This window comes from Gasterosteus aculeatus, chromosome 16 (assembly GCF_964276395.1).
Source record: "Gasterosteus aculeatus chromosome 16, fGasAcu3.hap1.1, whole genome shotgun sequence".
Classification (NCBI taxonomy): Eukaryota; Metazoa; Chordata; class Actinopteri; order Perciformes; family Gasterosteidae; genus Gasterosteus; species Gasterosteus aculeatus.
The window spans coordinates 14,413,416-14,432,594 of record NC_135704.1 but is presented as its reverse complement, the minus strand read 5'-3'; the positions used below and the strand labels follow the sequence as shown (position 1 = coordinate 14,432,594).

Genomic DNA, 19,179 nt, shown 5'->3' with positions numbered 1-19,179 from the left:
AAGCTTTGCGTATCGCTTCGTGCATTTGATGTTTTAAAACCTGCAGGATAAATAAACACATACACAGGATGGATGATGGAAGCGGCCTCTGTTTCAGACACAGTAGATCTAAAAATCAAACCTTCAGTCTCAACCTAAATTTTTGACCTGCCATCATGCACAGAGTAACCATTCTGTGTCGGATTTTAGTCAGGATGAGTCCATAGATTATAGGGTTGAGAATAGGGGGAATCATGAGAATTTGTATGGCCATGAAGTTCCGCAAACTCTGCGGCACAGATGCTGATCCGTACCTCGAGTACATGACGTCAAAAAGCAAAGCACACGTAACATTAATCAGACATAAAAAATGTGGCACACACGTCTGCGTGAACTTTCTCTTGCCCTCTCTGGACTTTAAAGCCGATTTGATCAACTGCACATAAGAACACACAATGAAGAGGACGTGCACGCAATAGAAAGCGATAACTATCAGTCCAACAATGTCGTTTGCAATCGTTAGACTACATGCAAGTTTGACAACAGACCAGTTTTCACAGTAGAGTTTATCAATTTTGAAACCACATAATTTCAACGTAGATGTCAAGGTTAAAACCATAACTTCACAGCACAGGGGCACAAGCCAGGTGAAACCGACTAAGACTGTAGTCCTTTGCACAGACATTAGGGAGTGATACTCCAGGGGTCGACATATAGCCACGTATCTGTCATAGGCCATAAGAGCTAAAACCGAAAAATCAATTGTTGCATAAGTGTATATAACAAAGACTTGCAAAAGGCATCCTTCATATGATATTACCTGAATATCAGACAGGAGATCAAAGATAAATTTAGGATAAAAGCCTGTAGTCCCATAAAGTATATTGATGCAGAGATTACATATAAAAACATACATTGGTTCATGTAAGTGTTGATCTAATATTATAGTTAAAATGAGAGCCACATTAACGCCAACAATTAGGCAATAACAAAGTAAAGTAAGAGAGGAAAGTGTGATTTTGTAGTTGGCAGTGGCACTAAAGCCAGACAGCGAAAACAGAACTATATCAGATGTATTTGTCATGATGCAGGTTGCATTCACAATTCACAAGACCAGATGCAGCGCTGTAAAGAAAAAAACATACCCTCAAAAAACATGTTAGTCATTGATGAATTCACAGCCTCACCAAATGTGTTCGCACTGTTCACGAATTATATTGACGGATGTTAAAGGGAAGTCCCTCTCTACTGCGCGCATGCTATTGGCTGCGGTGTGGGAGGTAAGAAAAAAGAAATCTTGTAAGAAGATTTTTGTTATTGAACTATATCGACGACAAAAGATTCTACAAATGCCACTAATTTAAGTTGTGACAAAAAAAAGAAGTTTGGTTTTATTTCCGAATTGTTAATGCAGAGTAACTTTATGATCCATCCTCTGTCACAGATCAGGCTGCAGAGAGCAAAGGCGTCATTTGGGACCCCGGTGGAACATGGGGCGACTGTGGGTGAGTTGGGAGCACGGTCGTCCTCCAATCAGAGTGTGGATGTTAGTTACTGTTGTGCATGTGAGTGTCACTGTGTATGGTTCTCCTGTCATCAGTGTATGAATGGGTGTGAATGGGTGAATGATGTCATGTAGTGTTAAAGTGCTTTGTGTGGTCAGAAGACTAGAAAAGCGCTATACAAGTACAGTCCATTTACCATTTACATCGTGATGCCTCGTACTCAAACACAGTCGACGTGGATGGACAGCGTTTTCCTCTTATTGTTATTTCGTTTTGTTTTGTTTGTTGTGTCACAGATGAGCTATAACTGAATTCTGGTGTGCATCCCAGTGTCCCAGTGTCACATGATGATAAGAAATGATCCTTAAATCCTTAAATATTGTGAATAAGAGCTTAACCACTAAATAACCTGTAGATTCCTGAGAGTATGGTCCAGATGAAGTTTAATGGTTCAGATTATGTCGGTGTTGTTAATATCAAGTTCCAGTTGCAACATCTTTTCCGTGGATATTCACCACATCAGCATCATTCAAGATACTGCCATCCATCCACCACCCACAGTGCTCAGGTGCTAAATAACTGGTCTCACAAAGGTCTTCAATACACAGGTGCATCAGGCCCACAAGACCGCAATCACTGGCATTATTGTATCAGACGTACTGCATGGTAATGAAGTCCACTTTTGAGGGGTGAATGAGGTATGCCTTCCACATCCTGAGCTCATACTAAAACAATAAAAAGTGAGCCTTGGTTAAAAGTGCAAATATGCTTCTTACATCAACATAGCTGTCCTGTTTACATGTGGTCAGAATCAGGTGTATTGACACATTGATTATTTACACATACACACAAGCAGTTGTGTTTTCATTACAAACATTTTCAGGAGACTAAACTGCCTAAAATGTTTTGTGTTACATGGACGGGCGTTTTCTCCTCATAAGGAAGGCCAGGACTGGCGATGTGCCCTTGTGTTCATATTTATGTTCCCATAAGATGAGTGAAACACATTGAAACACATTGAAATCCATTAATGGCTCACCGACTTAATAGAAAGAGAAATAGAGAAAAAGTTGACAGGACAACAGGATTTTTGAGTGCTTACATATCAAACCTTCACTCTCAATTGAAACCTTTGACCTGCCATCCCACACAAATATATTATTCTGTTTCGTATTTTAGTCAGTATCAGTCCATAAATAATAGGGTTTAAAATTGGTGGAATTACGATAAATTGTATGGCGAAGAAGTTTTTTACACTTTGTGGCACAGATGCAGATCCATACCTCGAGTACATAACATCAAACAGCAAAGCAACAGAGACATTAAGCAGACACAACAAATGTGGCACACATGTCCGTGTGAACTTTCTCTTGCCCTTTGTGGACTTTAAAGCAGATTTTACCAACTGCACGTAAGAACACACAATGAAGAGGAAATGCACACAATAAAAAGCAATGACAATCAATCCAAATATGTTGTTTGTTCTCGTTGAGCCACAAGCAAGTTTAACAAGGGACCAGTTCTCACAGTAGAGTTTATCTATTTTGGAGCTACAAAATTTCAGTGTGGACGTCAAAATTGTGATCATCGATTCACAGCACAAGGGTGCCAGCCATGAGAAAGCAACTAAGACCGCAGTCCTGCGCACAGACATTACAGAGTGATACTCAAGGGGTCGACATATAGCCACATATCTGTCATAGGCCATGACAACAAGGCTGGAGTAGTCCATTTTTACATTGGAGTATATAACAAAAACTTGCAATAGGCATCCTTGATATGATATTACTTGGATTTTGGAAAGAAGATCAAAGACAAATTTGGGATAAAAGCCAGTAGACCCATAAATCCCATTAATACACAATGAACATACAAAAACATACATGGGTTCACGTAAGTTCTGATCTAATACTATGGTTAAAACAAGAGACAAGTTTACCACCACAATAAGACAATAACAAAGTAAAGTGACAGAGGAAAGTAGGATTTTGTAGTTGCTAATGGCACTGAAGCCAGACAGAGAAAACAGAACTATATTAGATATATTAGTCATTTTAGATTACTTTTGCAAAACCAAACCTCAAACCTGAAAGTCCTGAGCAGTGATAACAAACAAAGAGACAAAACATGCAATTTTGTAAAAAGGCAGGAACGTTCCTCGTTAGCTAGTGATGCGCTCTGTGCATGTTAAATATAGATGGAATGAACATATGAGACATGCCCAAGTGCCTCCGTGTTGCAGTGTTGAAGGGAACCCGCCCCCTTAATGCAGACTGCTCATTGGCTAGCATCTCAGGAAAAAAAAAAAAACACGGCCTAACAAGGTTCAGTGTGCAATTTTTAATTTGTGCAACCTTATTCTTGACTGAAAAACGCAGCAATGCAAACACAAGTCGTCAGAATAATGATGATTAATAATCATGTTATTGCACAATAACATGAACACAAAGCATTATCTTTGACATCATTTGGTCTATTGAGTATTTTGTGACGTGATTGTTTAGTGGTACAATAGTGTGTCATACATTGTGTGCTAACAAAGCAATGTTTGCCAATAATACTAAATATTTTGAAGGGTGTATAATTGAAGATGAAGGGAATGAGAGACATGATATTTCACTTTTGTCCTCTAGTTTTCGCAGTAACAGATCAGAGATTCGGTGCATTTTATTCTGCCTCTCATCAGCCCTCAACAGGGCCAAGGCGAGCCGGCACCTCGTGCAATGCTAACGATGCTAACAGGGTTGAGAGTGATGACAGAGTGCTCATCAAAGGGGGAACCGGTTGTGGGGCTCAACATTTCCGTGACAACTGTATCTGCCAATGCAATGCAGACATTCCCAGCAGGTTTTTTTCTTCCACTTTTCCCTCCTGCAGATCAAAACAGAATTGCAAAAATGACAGGGGGCCGAAGAAAAGAACACAGTGAGAGGAGTCAAGTTTGATAGTTGAACATGAACCCTCAAAGGATCAGGGCTGAGAAAAACCTTTATGGAACCATGAACCTTCAGGTTCACGTCAAATTGGGGGTCCGATGTCTCCCCCTCATTCAGTCTTACTTTAAAGAAGACGAGATGAGTAAACCCCTTATGGGCAAACCATCGCGTCGAGCTTTGATTACATGAAATGACACAGCAATCCATAATGCAAATGTTGTGTAGCCCAACCCCCCGAATGCATCCAAGAAGAGTATAAAGATCAGCAGAGGTTCTTGCCTTGTTCAGTTGGGAGGGTCGCAGCAACGGACCGGAGGCTTTCATACTTGGTAGATACCTTGAGCCTTCAGTGTAAGATGTGACTTTATGTTCATATTTTGTATGCTAATTGTTGTGTGAATACTGATATCTACATGCTCAGTATCTGATCTGTATCATTTATGAGCCACAGAGACAATGTTATAGACCAGAATCCATTTGGCCACCAGTGTGGTGGAACACAGTGTGGTGCTGGTTCACTCTGGTATGCAGAGATCATTGTTTAGGTTTATCTCAGTTGTTGATGAAAATAACTTTGATCAAAGTTCAAACCAATGAGAATATTTGTGAATGTTTATTTCTGTGCGCTCGAATGTAACAGACAAGAAAAGCTCCTTAATGTGTTTGCCTGCCTCACATTACGATTATAAGAACATTTAAATGAAGGTAGAATGTTGAGTTGAGGCATTAATCAAAAGGATAACAGATAACACTTTTACTAAGCCAGCATTGCTGCTACATCCTCTATGACTCACTTTGTTGCACGCATAGTGTGCATCAAAGAAATGGAGAACTCCACTGAGGTTGTGTATTTTGTGCTGTCTGCTTATGGTAACATTGGAAATGTAAAGTACCTGTATTGCAGCATAATACTATCATGGTACATCTCCATTTGTGCATCAAACACAATTCTTATTGTGGTCATATATATGGACAGAAGATTGCATGAGCCGATGTATTTACTATTATGTCATTTGTTTATGAATGAAATAAGTGCAAGTACATCACTATATCCTCTCCTGCTCACCCAAATGTTTTCAGATACACATGAAGTGACGTTGTCATGGTGTTTTATGCAGATGTGTTGTTTCTACATATTTAGTTGTGTTGAGTTATGCAGTTTAACAGCTATGGCCTATGACAGATATGTCTGTATCTGTTATCCTTTACAATACAATGTTGTTATGAGCACAGAGAGAGTAGGTAAGATCATTCTGCTTGTTTGGTGTCACGTCTGGACCCTGGAAGGAGACTCGGACTCAGGATCAGAGCTTCCAATCTTTCTTTATTTTTAAAGGACAGATAGTAACTATGTTCCGGGACAAATCTAAGTGGGAATTCCGAAGACAGGCAGTAGGTCGGCAACGCGGAGGCAACAGATGGTTCTGGTCCAGGGGAATAGGCAGGTTCGTGGTCAGAGGCAGGCGGAAGGTCGAGTCACAGGTTCTAAGGGGTTTAGGGGTAGATAATCAAAAAGCGGTTCAGCAGAGAAGTGTACATTCAATACCTCACAACCTGCCCGCTGCGTCGGACTGCTTTTATAGGTATTTCTCTCTCGCAGGTGTTTAGAATTCCGGTGATTGACTCCGGAGGACGCGTTCTTTGGCTCCCCCTAGTGGCCTCCTGCCGTCACGCTGGGGTTGAGACCTCACAGAGCCCCCTCCTCCACGGCCGGCTCCTGACGGTCGAGCCACTGTAGACGGCGGGCGACCCCGCGGGCGAGGTGCAGGGCGATCCGGGCGCATCCGATGAAACTCCTCTATTAGTTCTTGGGAGAGGACATCCCGGGCCGGGATCCATGATCGTTTTTCAGGGCCGTATCCTTCCCAGTCCACCAGGTAATGGAGGCCGTCCCGCAGACGTTTGGAATCCAGCACCGCCGTGATAGCGTATGCCGGACCCCCATCTATCTCCAGTGGGGCAGGTGGCGTTGGTGTCGGTAGAGATGGATGGAGAGGGCTAGCATGGACAGGCTTCAGAAGAGAAACGTGAAATGCTGACGAGATTCGATAATGTTTAGGTAGAAGCAGTCGGTAGGTTACCGGGTTTATGCGATGGGTGATTTTGAATGGTCCGATGTATCGTGGCCACAGTTTCCGGCAGGGCAGACGCAGCTTCAAGTTTCTCGTGGATAGCCACACCCTCTGACCCGTTTGGTAGCTGGGAGCGGGCCGGCGTCGTCGGTCTGCGAACTTCTTTTGCGTGCTGGCGGCTTGGCGGAGGTGACGATGGGCGGTCTCCCAGACTTCGCCACTGCGTTGGAACCAGTCCTCTACGGCCGGTACGGGACCGGGCCTAGTGTCCCAGGGAAACAATGGGGGCTGGTATCCCAGCACACACTGAAACGGGGTTAATCGTAATGACGAGTGGAATGTAGAGTTCTGTGCGTATTCTGCCCAGGCCACGTACCGGGACCAATCATGTGGATGTTGTAAGCAATAACCACGAAGGTACTTCCCCAGTTCCTGGTTGAGTCTTTCGGTTTGGCCGTTGGTCTCTGGATGGTATCCGGACGTCAGCTTCACCTTTATTCCCAGCCGGTTGCAGAACGCCCTCCAGACCTGAGACGTGAACTGAGGACCTCTGTCTGAGATGATTTCTTCTGGAAGGCCGAACGGGCGAAACACCTGGAGGAACAGACACTCTGCCATCTCTATGGCTGAAGGAAGGTTACACAGGGGTATAAAGCGACACATTTTAGAGAACCTGTCGACTAATACTAAAATAGTAGTAAACCCCTCTGACGCCGGTAGGTCGGTGAGGAAGTCCACTGCCACATGGGACCACGGTCTCTGGGGAGTGGGCAGCGGTACTAACTCCCCGGCGGGGAGTTGACGGGGGGTTTTAGTTTGTGCACAGACCGGACAGGATAGCACGTAGTCCCGCACGTCGGAGGCCAACGAATTCCACCAGTATTTCTGGGACAAGAGCTGAGTGGTTCGGGTAATGCCTGGATGTCCTGATCCCAACGAGGTGTGACTCCACTGGACGAGTTGAGGTCGCACTGATGCGGGGACATAGACCCGGTTGGCAGGGGTGTCAGGTGGTGCTGGGTCTGTGCGGAGCGCGTCCTGGATGACAGACTCGAGCTCCCAGTGGATGGGGCCGACGAAATATGAGTCCGGTAGGATGGGTTCGGGATCGCCCATAGACGCCGGAGACCCGTATAGTCGTGAGAGTGCGTCCGCCTTTGCGTTCTTCTCTCCGGGCTGGTACGACACGGTAAACTGGAAGCGCGTGAAGAACAAGGCCCACCGGGCCTGACGCGGGTTTAGCCGTCTTGCCCCTTTCAGATACTCCAGGTTGCGGTGATCAGTCAGGACCATGAAGGGGTGCCGAGCTCCCTCTAGCCAATGCCTCCATTCTTCCAGGGCGAGTTTGATGGCTAGCAGTTCCCGGTTGCCCACGTCGTAGTTTCTTTCCGCCGGGGACAGTTTCTTTGAAAAGAACGCACATGGGTGCACCTTGGGGGGACTCCCCGTGCGTTGGGATAGAACACCCCCGACCCCTTCTTCGGAGGCGTCCACCTCGACAATAAACTGGCGGTCGGGGTCCGGTTGGTTCAGCACGGGAGCTGAGGTGAACGCCAGCTTAAGGGTGTCGAACGCCTTCTGGGCTGCGTCAGACCATGGGAGTTTGCCTTTCTTCTGGCTCGTAAGGGCGGTAAGTGGAGCAGCCATTGCCCCGAAGTTCCGGATGAATCTCCGATAGTAATTGGAGAACCCCAGGAACCGCTGGAGCTCCTTTACGGTGTTTGGTGTAGGCCAGTTGTGCACCGCGTCTACCTTGCCTTGGTCCATGGCGACCCCTCCTGGCGAAAGCACGTATCCAAGGAAGGTGAGCGTTGAGACGTGGAACAGGCTTTTCTCCGCATTCACGTAGAGTTGGTTGGCCTGCAGACGCTGTAGCACTAAACGCACCTGCTGGACGTGCTCCTCCATACTGTGGGAGTAAATGAGCAGATCGTCAATGTACACAATAAGAAACCGATTTATCATGTCATGGAAGAGTTCGTTCATAAAGGCTTGGAATACTGCGGGGGTCGTCGGGACTCGAGGAGGTGTCCCACGCTAATGGATACTCGGATGTAATCGCCAAGCTGGGTGACATCCCCTCGGCACGCCAGTTCGGCCTGGAGTTCAGGACGGAGACCGCGACGGTAGATGGTCAGGAGTGCGGTCTCGCTCCACCCGCTGCCAGCGGCGAGGGTCCGGAACCTCAGGGCGTAATCTGACACCGTTTGCGAGCCCTGCCGGATTTCGCACAGCAAATCTCCCGTTGTTTTCCCGGTAATGGGGTGGTCAAACACCTCTTTAAACTGTGCTTGAAAATGTTGCTCAGACAGAAGTTCTGGGGCTCCCGCTGACCAGAGGGCCGTTGCCCAATCGAGGGCTCTTCCTGTTAACAGGGAGATGACGAAGTCGACTCTGTCCTTCTCCGTTTGGTAGTTTGCAGAGTGGTGGGCGATATACATCCCGCACTGCATGAGGAATCCCAGGCATTTGCCAGGAGAGCCATCATACTTTCCCGGCATAGCCATCGGGGCGGGTCCGGTGGATGCCGCAGGAATGGCGGGTTGAACCGCCGGTGTGGCGGACTGGCGTAGGAGCTGGCATAGCTCCTCAACTCGTTCCTCCTGCTGGGCGAGCCGAAGTTGGAGCTCCGATGGTTCCATTTGAATACGGGTGAGGTATTCTGTCACGTCTGGACCCTGGAAGGAGACTCGGACTCAGGATCAGAGCTTCCAATCTTTCTTTATTTTTAAAGGACAGATAGTAACTATGTTCCGGGACAAATCTAAGTGGGAATTCCGAAGACAGGCAGTAGGTCGGCAACGCGGAGGCAACAGATGGTTCTGGTCCAGGGGAATAGGCAGGTTCGTGGTCAGAGGCAGGCGGAAGGTCGAGTCACAGGTTCTAAGGGGTTTAGGGGTAGATAATCAAAAAGCGGTTCAGCAGAGAAGTGTACATTCAATACCTCACAACCTGCCCGCTGCGTCGGACTGCTTTTATAGGTATTTCTCTCTCGCAGGTGTTTAGAATTCCGGTGATTGACTCCGGAGGACGCGTTCTTTGGCTCCCCCTAGTGGCCTCCTGCCGTCACGCTGGGGTTGAGACCTCACATTTGGATTTATTCATTTACTAGCTATATGTTCTCATTTTCATTCGTCATTTCTTTAACATTTTGTGGAAATGTCATTGACAAAGTGTTTTGTCACCAACAGTTTGTAGTTAAACTTGCATGTTCAGTCTCAGCACTTACCAGCATATCTGACCTGTTTTTTGGCTTTATGTGTGTGATTCTCCCATTTGGTTTTATTTCAGTCTCTTACATGAAGATTTTGTGGGTTTGTCTAACTGTGTCAAAAGAAAGCAAACAAAAAGTCTTAACAACCTGCACACCTCAGATTGTATCATTGTCAAACATTTTTGTCTACGCCATTTTTAATTATGTGGGATCCAGCCTGGATGTTGACTATTTACCAGGTAAAGTCCGCGTTATTTTATCCTTATATATCCATATACTTCAACCAATGATCACCCCCTTCATGTACGGACTTTACCTGCCCAAAATAAGACAATCGTGTAAAAGACTTTTGTTTGGTAGAAAATAAACTTGTTGGATATTTTAGTATGACACCACATAGTTCTATTGACCCTGTGTCCTGGGGATTATCAGCATAGATATTGAAATCTTAACAATAACAAAAGTCAAATTCAGTACACGTTATAGACAGTAAACTAATAACAAGAAACAAAGAAGGTTGCACAATATTTGTTTGGTCTGCAAATGTTTATGAATAAAGCCTGAGTGGATGTCAGAGCTCGCATTTAGTAAAATCATTAAATAAAATAGCAACTCCCTCCCTTTCTTATGCGCTCTTTTCGTGTATCGTGTAAAAGACTTCTGCTTGGTAGAAAATAAATAAGTGGGATATTTCACACTGTGATTATTGTTCTTTGATGTAAGTGCCTCACCATTAAAAAATGTTTGAAATTAAAAAAATATTTCTCATAATATAGCAAGGGTGTGTTTCAAGCAAGGAGAGTTATATCTGCTCAGAGTAAAAGTGACATGCTTGTAAATGGACTGTACTAGTATAGAGCTTTTCTAGTCTTCTGACCACTCGATGCGCTTTAACACTACTAATCATTCACCCATTCACACCCATTCATACACTGATGACAAGAGCTATCATAGACAGTACCACCTGCCAAACAGTAACTAACATTCACAGCTACAGCAGCAATGTTGGGTTAGGTGTCTTCCCCAAGGACACATCGACATACAGGTTATACAGGTTAGCCGGGCCTGGGACCGAACCACCACCACTCTGATTGGAAGACGATCGTGCTCCCCACTCACCCACAGTGTTTATAGGACTCCTGTGGAGACTCCGCCGGTTCCCGAGTTTCACTCCATGGAAGATTTTCCACTTGAGCAGTCTCGGGACGATACCCTACGCTCAGCCTACGACCAAGTGATACGAATTGATGGTCACCTGGTGCGCCCTGACGCGGCACAGTCATTTCTGCACTTTTCATTGGTTAGGGACAGACTGTATAGGGTGAGTCGTGACACTCAGACGGGGCCGGAAAACACTCAGTTGCTGGTGCCGAAAAGCCGCGGGGAAATGGTTTTCCAGAGGCTCACTATAACCCAATGGCTGGTCACATGGGATACGAGAAAACGCTAGACCGGATAATGACCCGATTTTCTTGACCAGGCATCCGGGGGGACGTGCGCCGCTAGTGCGCCGCTAGTGCGCGTCCTGCCAGGAAACTATGAATCTGTCTTTGTTGAAAAGACATGTACCATAGTTCTTCAAGGTATCTGTAATCAATCCTCTACTTAAGAACCCCACTCTTGCTCAAATGGTGTAGGCTGATTATAGACTTATCTCTAATCGCCACTTCCTCTTTAAGAACCTTCAGAAAAAAGTCGCAAATTTGCATAACATTTTCTCTCAGTCCTACTTTAAAAAGCTAAGAAGACTCAACCACTTATTTTCCAAATAGAAAAAGTATGTCATAACCAATATAAATAAATTAAGCTCGTAAATTACTTATGATTGAAACAAAATAATACAATACAGGTTCCTACACTGCAAATGAGGTTTCCCATTATCACCATAATAAATCACTGCTCTCAATGGAATACATACCTGACCACTGCCGTTATCATAAACCTAATGATGAGCATAAACATGAATGAAATTAAAAATCTGCAATTATATGCAACAATTCCTTTGTACGTCATCCAATGTAATTGAGTGACGTTGTGTTTTTTGTGTTATAAAATAGAGAAAATAAAGCATTGAAATGCCAGCTGCTGTCAGGGATGGATGGAAGGCAGGACTCAAACGCAGACTTTTTAGAAAACAAAAGACTTTAATAGTCAAAAGGCAGAAACAAAAGGCCAAGGGGCAAAAACGCGCACAGGAACCACGGCAAAAAGGCAGGCACGAACTAGACACATCCAGGACGTTCGACAATGACGCCACAAGTGACAAGAGACACACACGATGTAGCGGCCGTCTGCCACTTCCTGTGTGTGAGTGTTGGTACTTTTATTTTGAAATGTAATTAGCATCAGAGTCACGTGGGCAGGGGTGCAGTAGTTTATGAATGAGTGTAGGATCTAGGCGGAGTGATGGTTGTATGGACATGGGGGTGAGTAGGGAGTCGATACTTTTTGTTGACCGTATTCTACAGCGCACTTTATTGCATCGTCGCACAGCATGTATCGCTTCGCCTGCTTGGATGTTTTTTAACTTGACTTTCGGACAATAAAATCAATCAACTTCACAGGAGGAATCTGCGTCTGTTTGGAACAAGTCCACACGCCAATCTCCCGTACTTAGCCTCACGTGACTCTACCGGATTGCAGTCACCACATTTGACAACAAAAAAGTAAATAAATAAGTAATCAGTTGCATACAACAAACGTGCAGTCTTTATCATGGATTCCTGGATTACGGGGTTATGGATCCGAAGAAGAAAGTTGGATTACAGATACATCGCGACAGAGATCCTTACCGAGCCAAGGATTCATCCCAACGCGAACAGCCACGGTAGGCACGCAAAATCCCCACTCTCATTCATGGAGCGTTTGGAAAGTCTGATGGTTTGCGGGTGTCCATTGGGGATCGCCGTCATTCCGGGTGACGTTCGCCTACATCGACTGTCGAACTGTTTGGCTTGGCAGTGGGGAACCGGATGTTGAATCCAGTTTGGAAACGTGAATTTAATTGAACGCTATTGACTCGTTGGTGCACTGTGAAAACTTGAACTGTCGAACTTGAAGGCACAATGAGTGAAACATATGATCGCGACGTGAATAATGTTTCCGAAACAATGGAAAAACGAGAAGTCAAACTAACTGCAAAGGCTTTGGCAATAACAATTGAAAAACTTCAAAAGGAGCGAAAGGTGCTCGTAGATCAAATCAAATTAATTCCTGCTATAAAAGAGCTAATGAAAAGAAAGGAAAATGTACATCAGGTGCAACAACAAATATAAACCCTTATTTAGCTCCACGACACGGCCATTGAGCTACATAAGTCATTGATCCCTTTGCTACCCGAAAGCGAACAAATTTTACAAAAGGAATTGTTCTTAAGCATCGAGAGTTACACCAACGTTTTCAGGACAATGTTACCCAATGGCTGAGTGAAACTACTGTGAACTTGGATGAAAATGACTTTGATGGCTCAAACAAAGACGTGCCTGACTCTGATATGCACGCCTCACGAGCACCAGCAAAGGCAGTTTCCATGCAGGGATTGCGTGAATCCATCTGACAGCATATCCAACGTGGGAAGCAGGGCCACGGCCAGAAGCTCTCAAAGGTCATCCATATCAAGCATTTCTTCTGCTCACATAAATGCTGAAGCTGAATTGGCAGCACTAATGGCACGACAAGGATTTCTGAAGGACAAACATGCGCTGGAGGAGGAAGAGGAAAAGATACGAAAAGGAAAAGAGAGACTCAAGATGGACGAGGAAATCGCTGCACACATGGCTAAAGTGGGCGTGCTAAGGGCGGCAAGCATGACCGGTTCTAAAGGCAGCGCAAGACAATCCGACAACATGAATCCTTACTTTAGTGAAGCACAAACACAGTCAATGCAGCTGAGAGCTGATGCTGCTACATTTGTTCCTCAGACGTTTGCAGCACCTAAGAGGGACGAGCAAGTCACGAATAGCATCAGTGATCCAGCCACAAGAGCTAAGGTCAGAATAGCCACCCAAAGTTCACATGTTCAACTTTCTACTTCTTAGCACCATATGCACGAGCATGGAAGCACCTTTAGTAACAAAGGGCCTTTAGGCTGAAGTGGTCAAAACGACGTTATTGAAATTATGAAAAGGCAAAATGAAATAACCACCTTGCTGGTACAGCAACAACAAATGGCATCGCTACCCAAAAGAGATCTGCAGGCTTTCAATGGCAACCCATTACAGTTTCACACTTTTATAAGACCTTTTGAGAACGGTGTCGAAAGCAAGTCGAGCAATTGCAGTGACCGCCTGTATTTCCTTGAACAGTTCACTAGAGGTCGCCCAAGGGAACTTGTACAAAGTTGTCAGCATGTTGACCCTGAAAGGGGTTATGCTCAAGCTAAGGCTTTGCTACAGGAACACTTCGGTAATGAGCAAATAATTGCCACTGCTTATATGGACCAAGTTCTGTCATGGGCCCCAATAAGATCCGAAGATGTTAATGCATTACAGGATTACGGTTTGTTTCTTCGAAGCTGTAGCAATGTGATGAACGGCGTACATTATATGTATGAACTGGATATGCCCGCTAATATGCTCACAATAGTAAAGAAATTGCCATACAAGCTTCGGGATTGCTGGAGAACAGTAGCCTGCGAGATACAAGTGAGCCGTAACCAAAGGGCTGCATTTAGCGACATTGTTAATTTTGTTGAAAAGGAAGTTAGAATTCTAACACACCCAGTGTTCGGGAATATCCAAGACCCCGCACCAGCATTACAGCCAGCCAGGTCTCCTTCAAACACAGCAGGCTGCTCTGTCGGAAATGCCGATCGTACCTCAGGTGGGCTGACAGCTCACCCGTCTTATTAAGATCACACATTCATAATAGCAGAGGGTAACAAAGGTTCGTACCCCCGTCGACTGTTCCTAAACCGGGCCGCGCCTCCGCGGCCTCTCTTCCTGGTCCTGGGCCTTGTGTCCGACAAATTCAGGTCAGGGTTTTGACCACTTGATGCAGGAAGCCGCGGCTGAAGAAGCTCGTGCCGACTATAGGAGATGAAAAGTGGGGGCAATTCACTCCTGACTTCAAATGTTCAGGCGGCAGAAAGGTAGCGGTGCCTCAGATATGTTCAAGACAATTGTTTTTGGTCAAATGGTTTTGCTACAATTTATCGGATGTTAGAGCGTGCATACAATTTAGTTTTCAATATCAAAGATGATGCATAACATATTGATCGATAAGCATTTGTCATCTATGAATATAAAGTTAGTGGCCTTCTCTGATTTGCGTATGAAGTTTATGCAGAGAGCTGAATGTTTCTTCTGCATGGGGACTGCTGGTCCCAGTGCAGGACATCAACAATAGTCAGATGTCCTGGGGATACATGGATGATGTAGCGGACCAAAGACATTAAGGCTTAACCTTCTTGTTTACTGCGATGTTGCATTACACAAGGCGGTATTTACATCAGCAATCTTAAGTCTCAATAACGTGGTGATCTCATGTGAATTAACACATCAGGCTGGCTCTGAGGAGATGATTCGGCTCAGGTCCTAAGTGTCACAGGCCAATGTTTAATCAAGTAGAACATTCCTTAAAGTATTTGTTCGACACAAATACACACAACAAAAGTATGCATCTGTATTGAGTCTTATTGATTACTGCATGGGTTTGAAGTCAGAGGTCACGGCAGGCCAATCTATGCAGTGTACGGTTAAATCAATTATTTCTTTACATTCATGTTATTATTTGCTTGTTTTGTTTTGTTTTCCCAAAAATTACCATCATACATTTTTCCTCAGAGAGCTTCACATTCAGGTCAACATCAAACCATAAATCAGAATAGCAAAGTTTTCTCAAACAAACTTTGAATGGTTTTTAAAAAGGAAGAAATCAAAGGAGAGATACTTAGAATATAAGAATATACATAATATTTAAGGATGGCCAGAGGTGAAGTAGATGAAGGGAACGAAATACATCATTTTCACGGTAACAGACATTCGGAGCATTTTATTCTGCATCACAACAGTCCTCAACAGGGCAAAGGCGAGCCGGCACCTTGCGCAATGCTAATGATGCTAACAGACAAGACTGCAGATAGTACTAGCAGTGCTCATCAGAGGGGGAACCGGTTGTGGGGCTCAACACGACTGTACTTGTCTGTGTAATGCATACATTCCCAGCAGTTTTGGGCTAAAAAAACTTCAAGTTCATGTCGAATTGGGGGTCCGATGTCTCGTCCTCATTCAGTCTTACTTAGATAAGAAAAGATGACTAAACCCCTCGTGGACCACCATCGTGTCCAGATTTGGTTATAGGAAATGACACAGCAATCCATAATGCGAATGTTGTGTAGCCAAACCCCCCAATGCATCCAAGAAGAGTATAAGGATCAGCAGAGGTTCTTGTCTTGTTCAGTTGGGAGGGTCGCAGCAACGGACCGGAGGCTTTCATACTTGGTATATACACTGACTGTAAAACATGACTTTATGTTGGTATACTGTTTGCTAATTATGGTGTGAATACTGATATCTACATCCTCATATGTTTTCACAGGTGACTGAGAGGACAGATACCTGTGTTATTTATGAGCCACAGAAACAATGTTATAGACCAGAATCCATTTGGCTTTGGTGCTTTCACCAGTGAGGTGGAAATCAGTGTGGTTCTGGTATGCATCATTGTTTAGATTTATTTCAGTGGATGAAGAAAATAACTTTCAAACCAATGAGATTATTTTGTCATTCTTTGTTTCTGTACTTGAATGTAACAGACAAGAAAAGCTCCTTAATGTGTTTGCCTGCCTCACATTATAATTATAAGAACATTTAAATGCAGGTAGAATAATGAGTTGAGGCATTATTCAAACGGATAACAAATAACACTTTTACTGAGCCAGTGTTGCTGCTACATCCTCTATGACTGACTGTGTTGCACGCATAGTGCTCATCAAAAAAATGGAGAACTCCACTGAGGTTGTGTCTTTTGTGCTGTCTGCTTATGGAAACATTGGAAACTTAAAGTACCTGTATTTCTGCATAATGCTATTATGGTACATCTTAATTTGTGTGTCAAACACAATTCTTATTGTGGTCATATATGTGGACAGAGGATTGCATGAGCCGATGTATTTATTATTATGTCATTTATTTATGAATGAAATAAGTGCAAGCACATCACTATATCCTCTTCTGCTCTCACAGATGTTTTCAGATACACATGAAGTGATGTTGCCGTGGTGTTTTCTGCAGATGTGTTGTTTCTACATATTTAGCTGTGTTGAGTTATGCAGTTTAACAGCTATGGCCTATGACAGATATGTCTGTATCTGTTATCTTTTACAATACAATGTTTTGATGAGCAACGGGAGAGTAGGTAAGATCATTCTGCTTGTTTGGATTTATTCATTTACTAGCTATATGTTCTCATTTTCATTTGTCATCCCTTTGAAATTTTGTGGAAATGTCATTGACAAAGTGTTTTGTGACCAACAGTTAATATTTAAACTTTCATGTTCAGTCTCAGTACTTACCAGCATATCTGACCTGTTTTTTGGCTTTGTGTTTAGTTTTCCCATTTGTTCTCATTTCAGTCTCTTACATGAAGATTTTGTGGGTTTGTCTAAATGTGTCAAAAGAAAGCAAACAAAAAGCTATAACAACCTGCACACCTCAGATGGTCTCACTGGCAAACATTTTTGTCGGTGGTATTCTGCATTTTATGGGATCTATCTTTGATATTCCCTATTTACCAGATAAAGTGCGCATTATATTATCCATATACCTCCATATACTTCAACCAATGATCACCCCCTTAATGTACGGACTTCACCTCCACAAAATAAGGCAATCGTGTAAAAGACTTCTATTTGATAGAAAATAAATATTGTTAATGTACTCTGATGTAATGTTTTTTTGATGTAAAAATAAATGTTTCTCTTAATGTGGCAATGATGTATTTAGAGTAGGGGGTGTCAATAGATTAAAAGAAAAATAACTAATTAATCGCACATTTTGAAATTCATTAATCTCGATTAATGAATGTTGTTGTTGTTATTGTTACAATGTTGTTTTTAATGAATGTTTTTTTTCTTCTACAGACTAAATTTTAAAAGTAATGAGTAATCACTTTAGAAAGTGTTTATTTTAGACACTGGTTTGTTGTGGAATATTTCAATAAAAGCTCGGTAGAAGAGAATGATTTGTCTGATAAAACAGAGTCTTGATGAATGATCAAAGTTGCAAAAAGTCCATTTATTGCTTGCAAGCAGGAGGTCAAATACACCAGCATGTGTCACGGTGCACTGTGGAAATGACGTCTCTGAGCACTAAAAACGCGAGTTTTTATGCACATATGAAGGACATTCTCCGTGCCCGTTACGAGAAGCTTCAAAGCAGGTTGAGATAAGAACCCAGGTGAAACTGAGGGTAGCACACACACGTACAAGATCCTCCTCAGTGGCCGGTGCAAATCATAATTAATTGACATAAAAGTAAAACTTGGATCCGGAATTTTCGTACCGAATAAGCTATGAACCAAGGCCATGAACAGAAGTCCTTTGTTTTGAAGCTTCTATGAGATCGAGTCGACCGCCCTCCCTTCTCAGGGCACAGCTGCAAACTAACATTTTGTATCATGCTGCTCTTTGCACATCAGGGTCAAATACAGGACACTTGAGACACGGCTTTAGCACAAAACAATGTTATAACATATTTTTACCATTACAGGTTTGATTCTTAAGGTTATTTTAAACACAAAACTACACACGTTTGATCATCTTGGAGGCAGAATTTGCAATTTGCTCCCAACTCTCCATAATTTAACAGCTGTCTTTGAAGTGCCAACAATCTCCCCACATTTAGCTAGGACGTTTTCAAACACAGTCTTTTAGGGACACAGTGATGGTCCTCTGCCGACGTTAGATGTTGAGATGGAAGCAGCATAGCAGCTAGCTTAGTCTAGCAGCCAGGTTGGCAAAACGGCGCTTTAAGTTGTTCGTTTGACACTCACCCCACTTCTGTTTGACACGTGGAGTAATTCCTCTACATAGTTCTCAGTTGTATTATCTGGTCCCGGAAGTAAACCGGAAGTAAACAAACGTACATTTAACTACGTTAAAATGTTTTGTTGCATTAATCTTGACCACATTAATTGCATAGATTAATGCATTTATGTTGACAGCCCTAGTTTAGAGCCAATAGAGTTACATCTGCTCCTTGGAAAAGTAACATGAAATCCTATTTCATTGGGATGGCGATCCAAGGATCAGAACCTCTGAATCTGAGGCCATGGTTCTCAGCAGGAAACCGATGGATTCCCTACATAGGGAATGTGTCCTTACCTCAAGTGAAGGAGTTCAAGTACCTCGGGTGTTGATCCTGAGTGAGGGGAAGATCGACTGTGATTTGGCCGTAGAATCGAAGCAGCGGGGGCGGTATTGCACTCGTTTTACCGCACCGTTTTGACAAAAAGAGAGCTGAGCTGGAACGCAA

General features: G+C 43.7%; 4 protein-coding genes and 1 pseudogene across 5 annotated transcripts; 3 read left to right on the top strand and 2 right to left on the bottom strand.

Annotated features, from left to right (window-relative positions):
* Window positions 1-115: 115 nt before the first annotated feature.
* On the bottom strand, window positions 116-1,063 carry LOC120834291 (olfactory receptor 6N1-like). Its single transcript, XM_040202212.2, has one exon. The coding sequence runs from the start codon at window positions 1,061-1,063 to the stop codon at window positions 116-118; it is 948 nt and encodes a 315-aa protein (XP_040058146.2).
* A 1,341-nt stretch (window positions 1,064-2,404) lies between these two features.
* Window positions 2,405-3,549, bottom strand: LOC120834290 (olfactory receptor 52E4-like). Its single transcript, XM_078090068.1, has one exon. It carries the CDS (start codon window positions 3,535-3,537, stop codon window positions 2,590-2,592), a length of 948 nt encoding a protein of 315 aa, XP_077946194.1. The 5' UTR covers window positions 3,538-3,549; the 3' UTR covers window positions 2,405-2,589.
* A 1,656-nt stretch (window positions 3,550-5,205) lies between these two features.
* On the top strand, window positions 5,206-5,754 carry LOC144388864 (olfactory receptor 1500-like). The gene has a single exon (XM_078091421.1). It carries the CDS (start codon window positions 5,206-5,208, stop codon window positions 5,752-5,754), a length of 549 nt encoding a protein of 182 aa, XP_077947547.1.
* A 3,262-nt stretch (window positions 5,755-9,016) lies between these two features.
* On the top strand, window positions 9,017-10,146 carry LOC120813393 (olfactory receptor 2C3-like). The gene is made up of 2 exons (XM_078091420.1): window positions 9,017-9,112; window positions 9,546-10,146. The coding sequence occupies exons 1-2, from the start codon at window positions 9,017-9,019 to the stop codon at window positions 10,071-10,073; spliced, it is 624 nt and encodes a 207-aa protein (XP_077947546.1). The 3' UTR covers window positions 10,074-10,146.
* Window positions 10,147-12,130: 1,984 nt separating this feature from the next.
* Window positions 12,131-17,967, top strand: LOC120834492 (olfactory receptor 6B1-like; annotated as a pseudogene). The gene has a single exon (XR_013453099.1). The product of XR_013453099.1 is annotated as an olfactory receptor 6B1-like (transcript).
* The last annotated feature ends 1,212 nt before the right edge of the window (window positions 17,968-19,179 follow it).

Excerpts from the sequence above, each read along its gene's own strand:
- LOC120834291 (XM_040202212.2), bottom strand. The coding sequence starts at position 1,063 with ATGACAAATACATCTGATATAGTTCTGTTTTCGCTGTCTGGCTTTAGT.
- LOC120834290 (XM_078090068.1), bottom strand. The coding sequence starts at position 3,537 with ATGACTAATATATCTAATATAGTTCTGTTTTCTCTGTCTGGCTTCAGT.
- LOC144388864 (XM_078091421.1), top strand. The coding sequence starts at position 5,206 with ATGACTCACTTTGTTGCACGCATAGTGTGCATCAAAGAAATGGAGAAC.
- LOC120813393 (XM_078091420.1), top strand. The coding sequence starts at position 9,017 with ATGCCGCAGGAATGGCGGGTTGAACCGCCGGTGTGGCGGACTGGCGTA. Across the intron at positions 9,113-9,545 it reads CTCCTGCTGGGCGAGCCGAA|TGGCCTCCTGCCGTCACGCT; the intron begins GTTGGAGCTCCG and ends GGCTCCCCCTAG.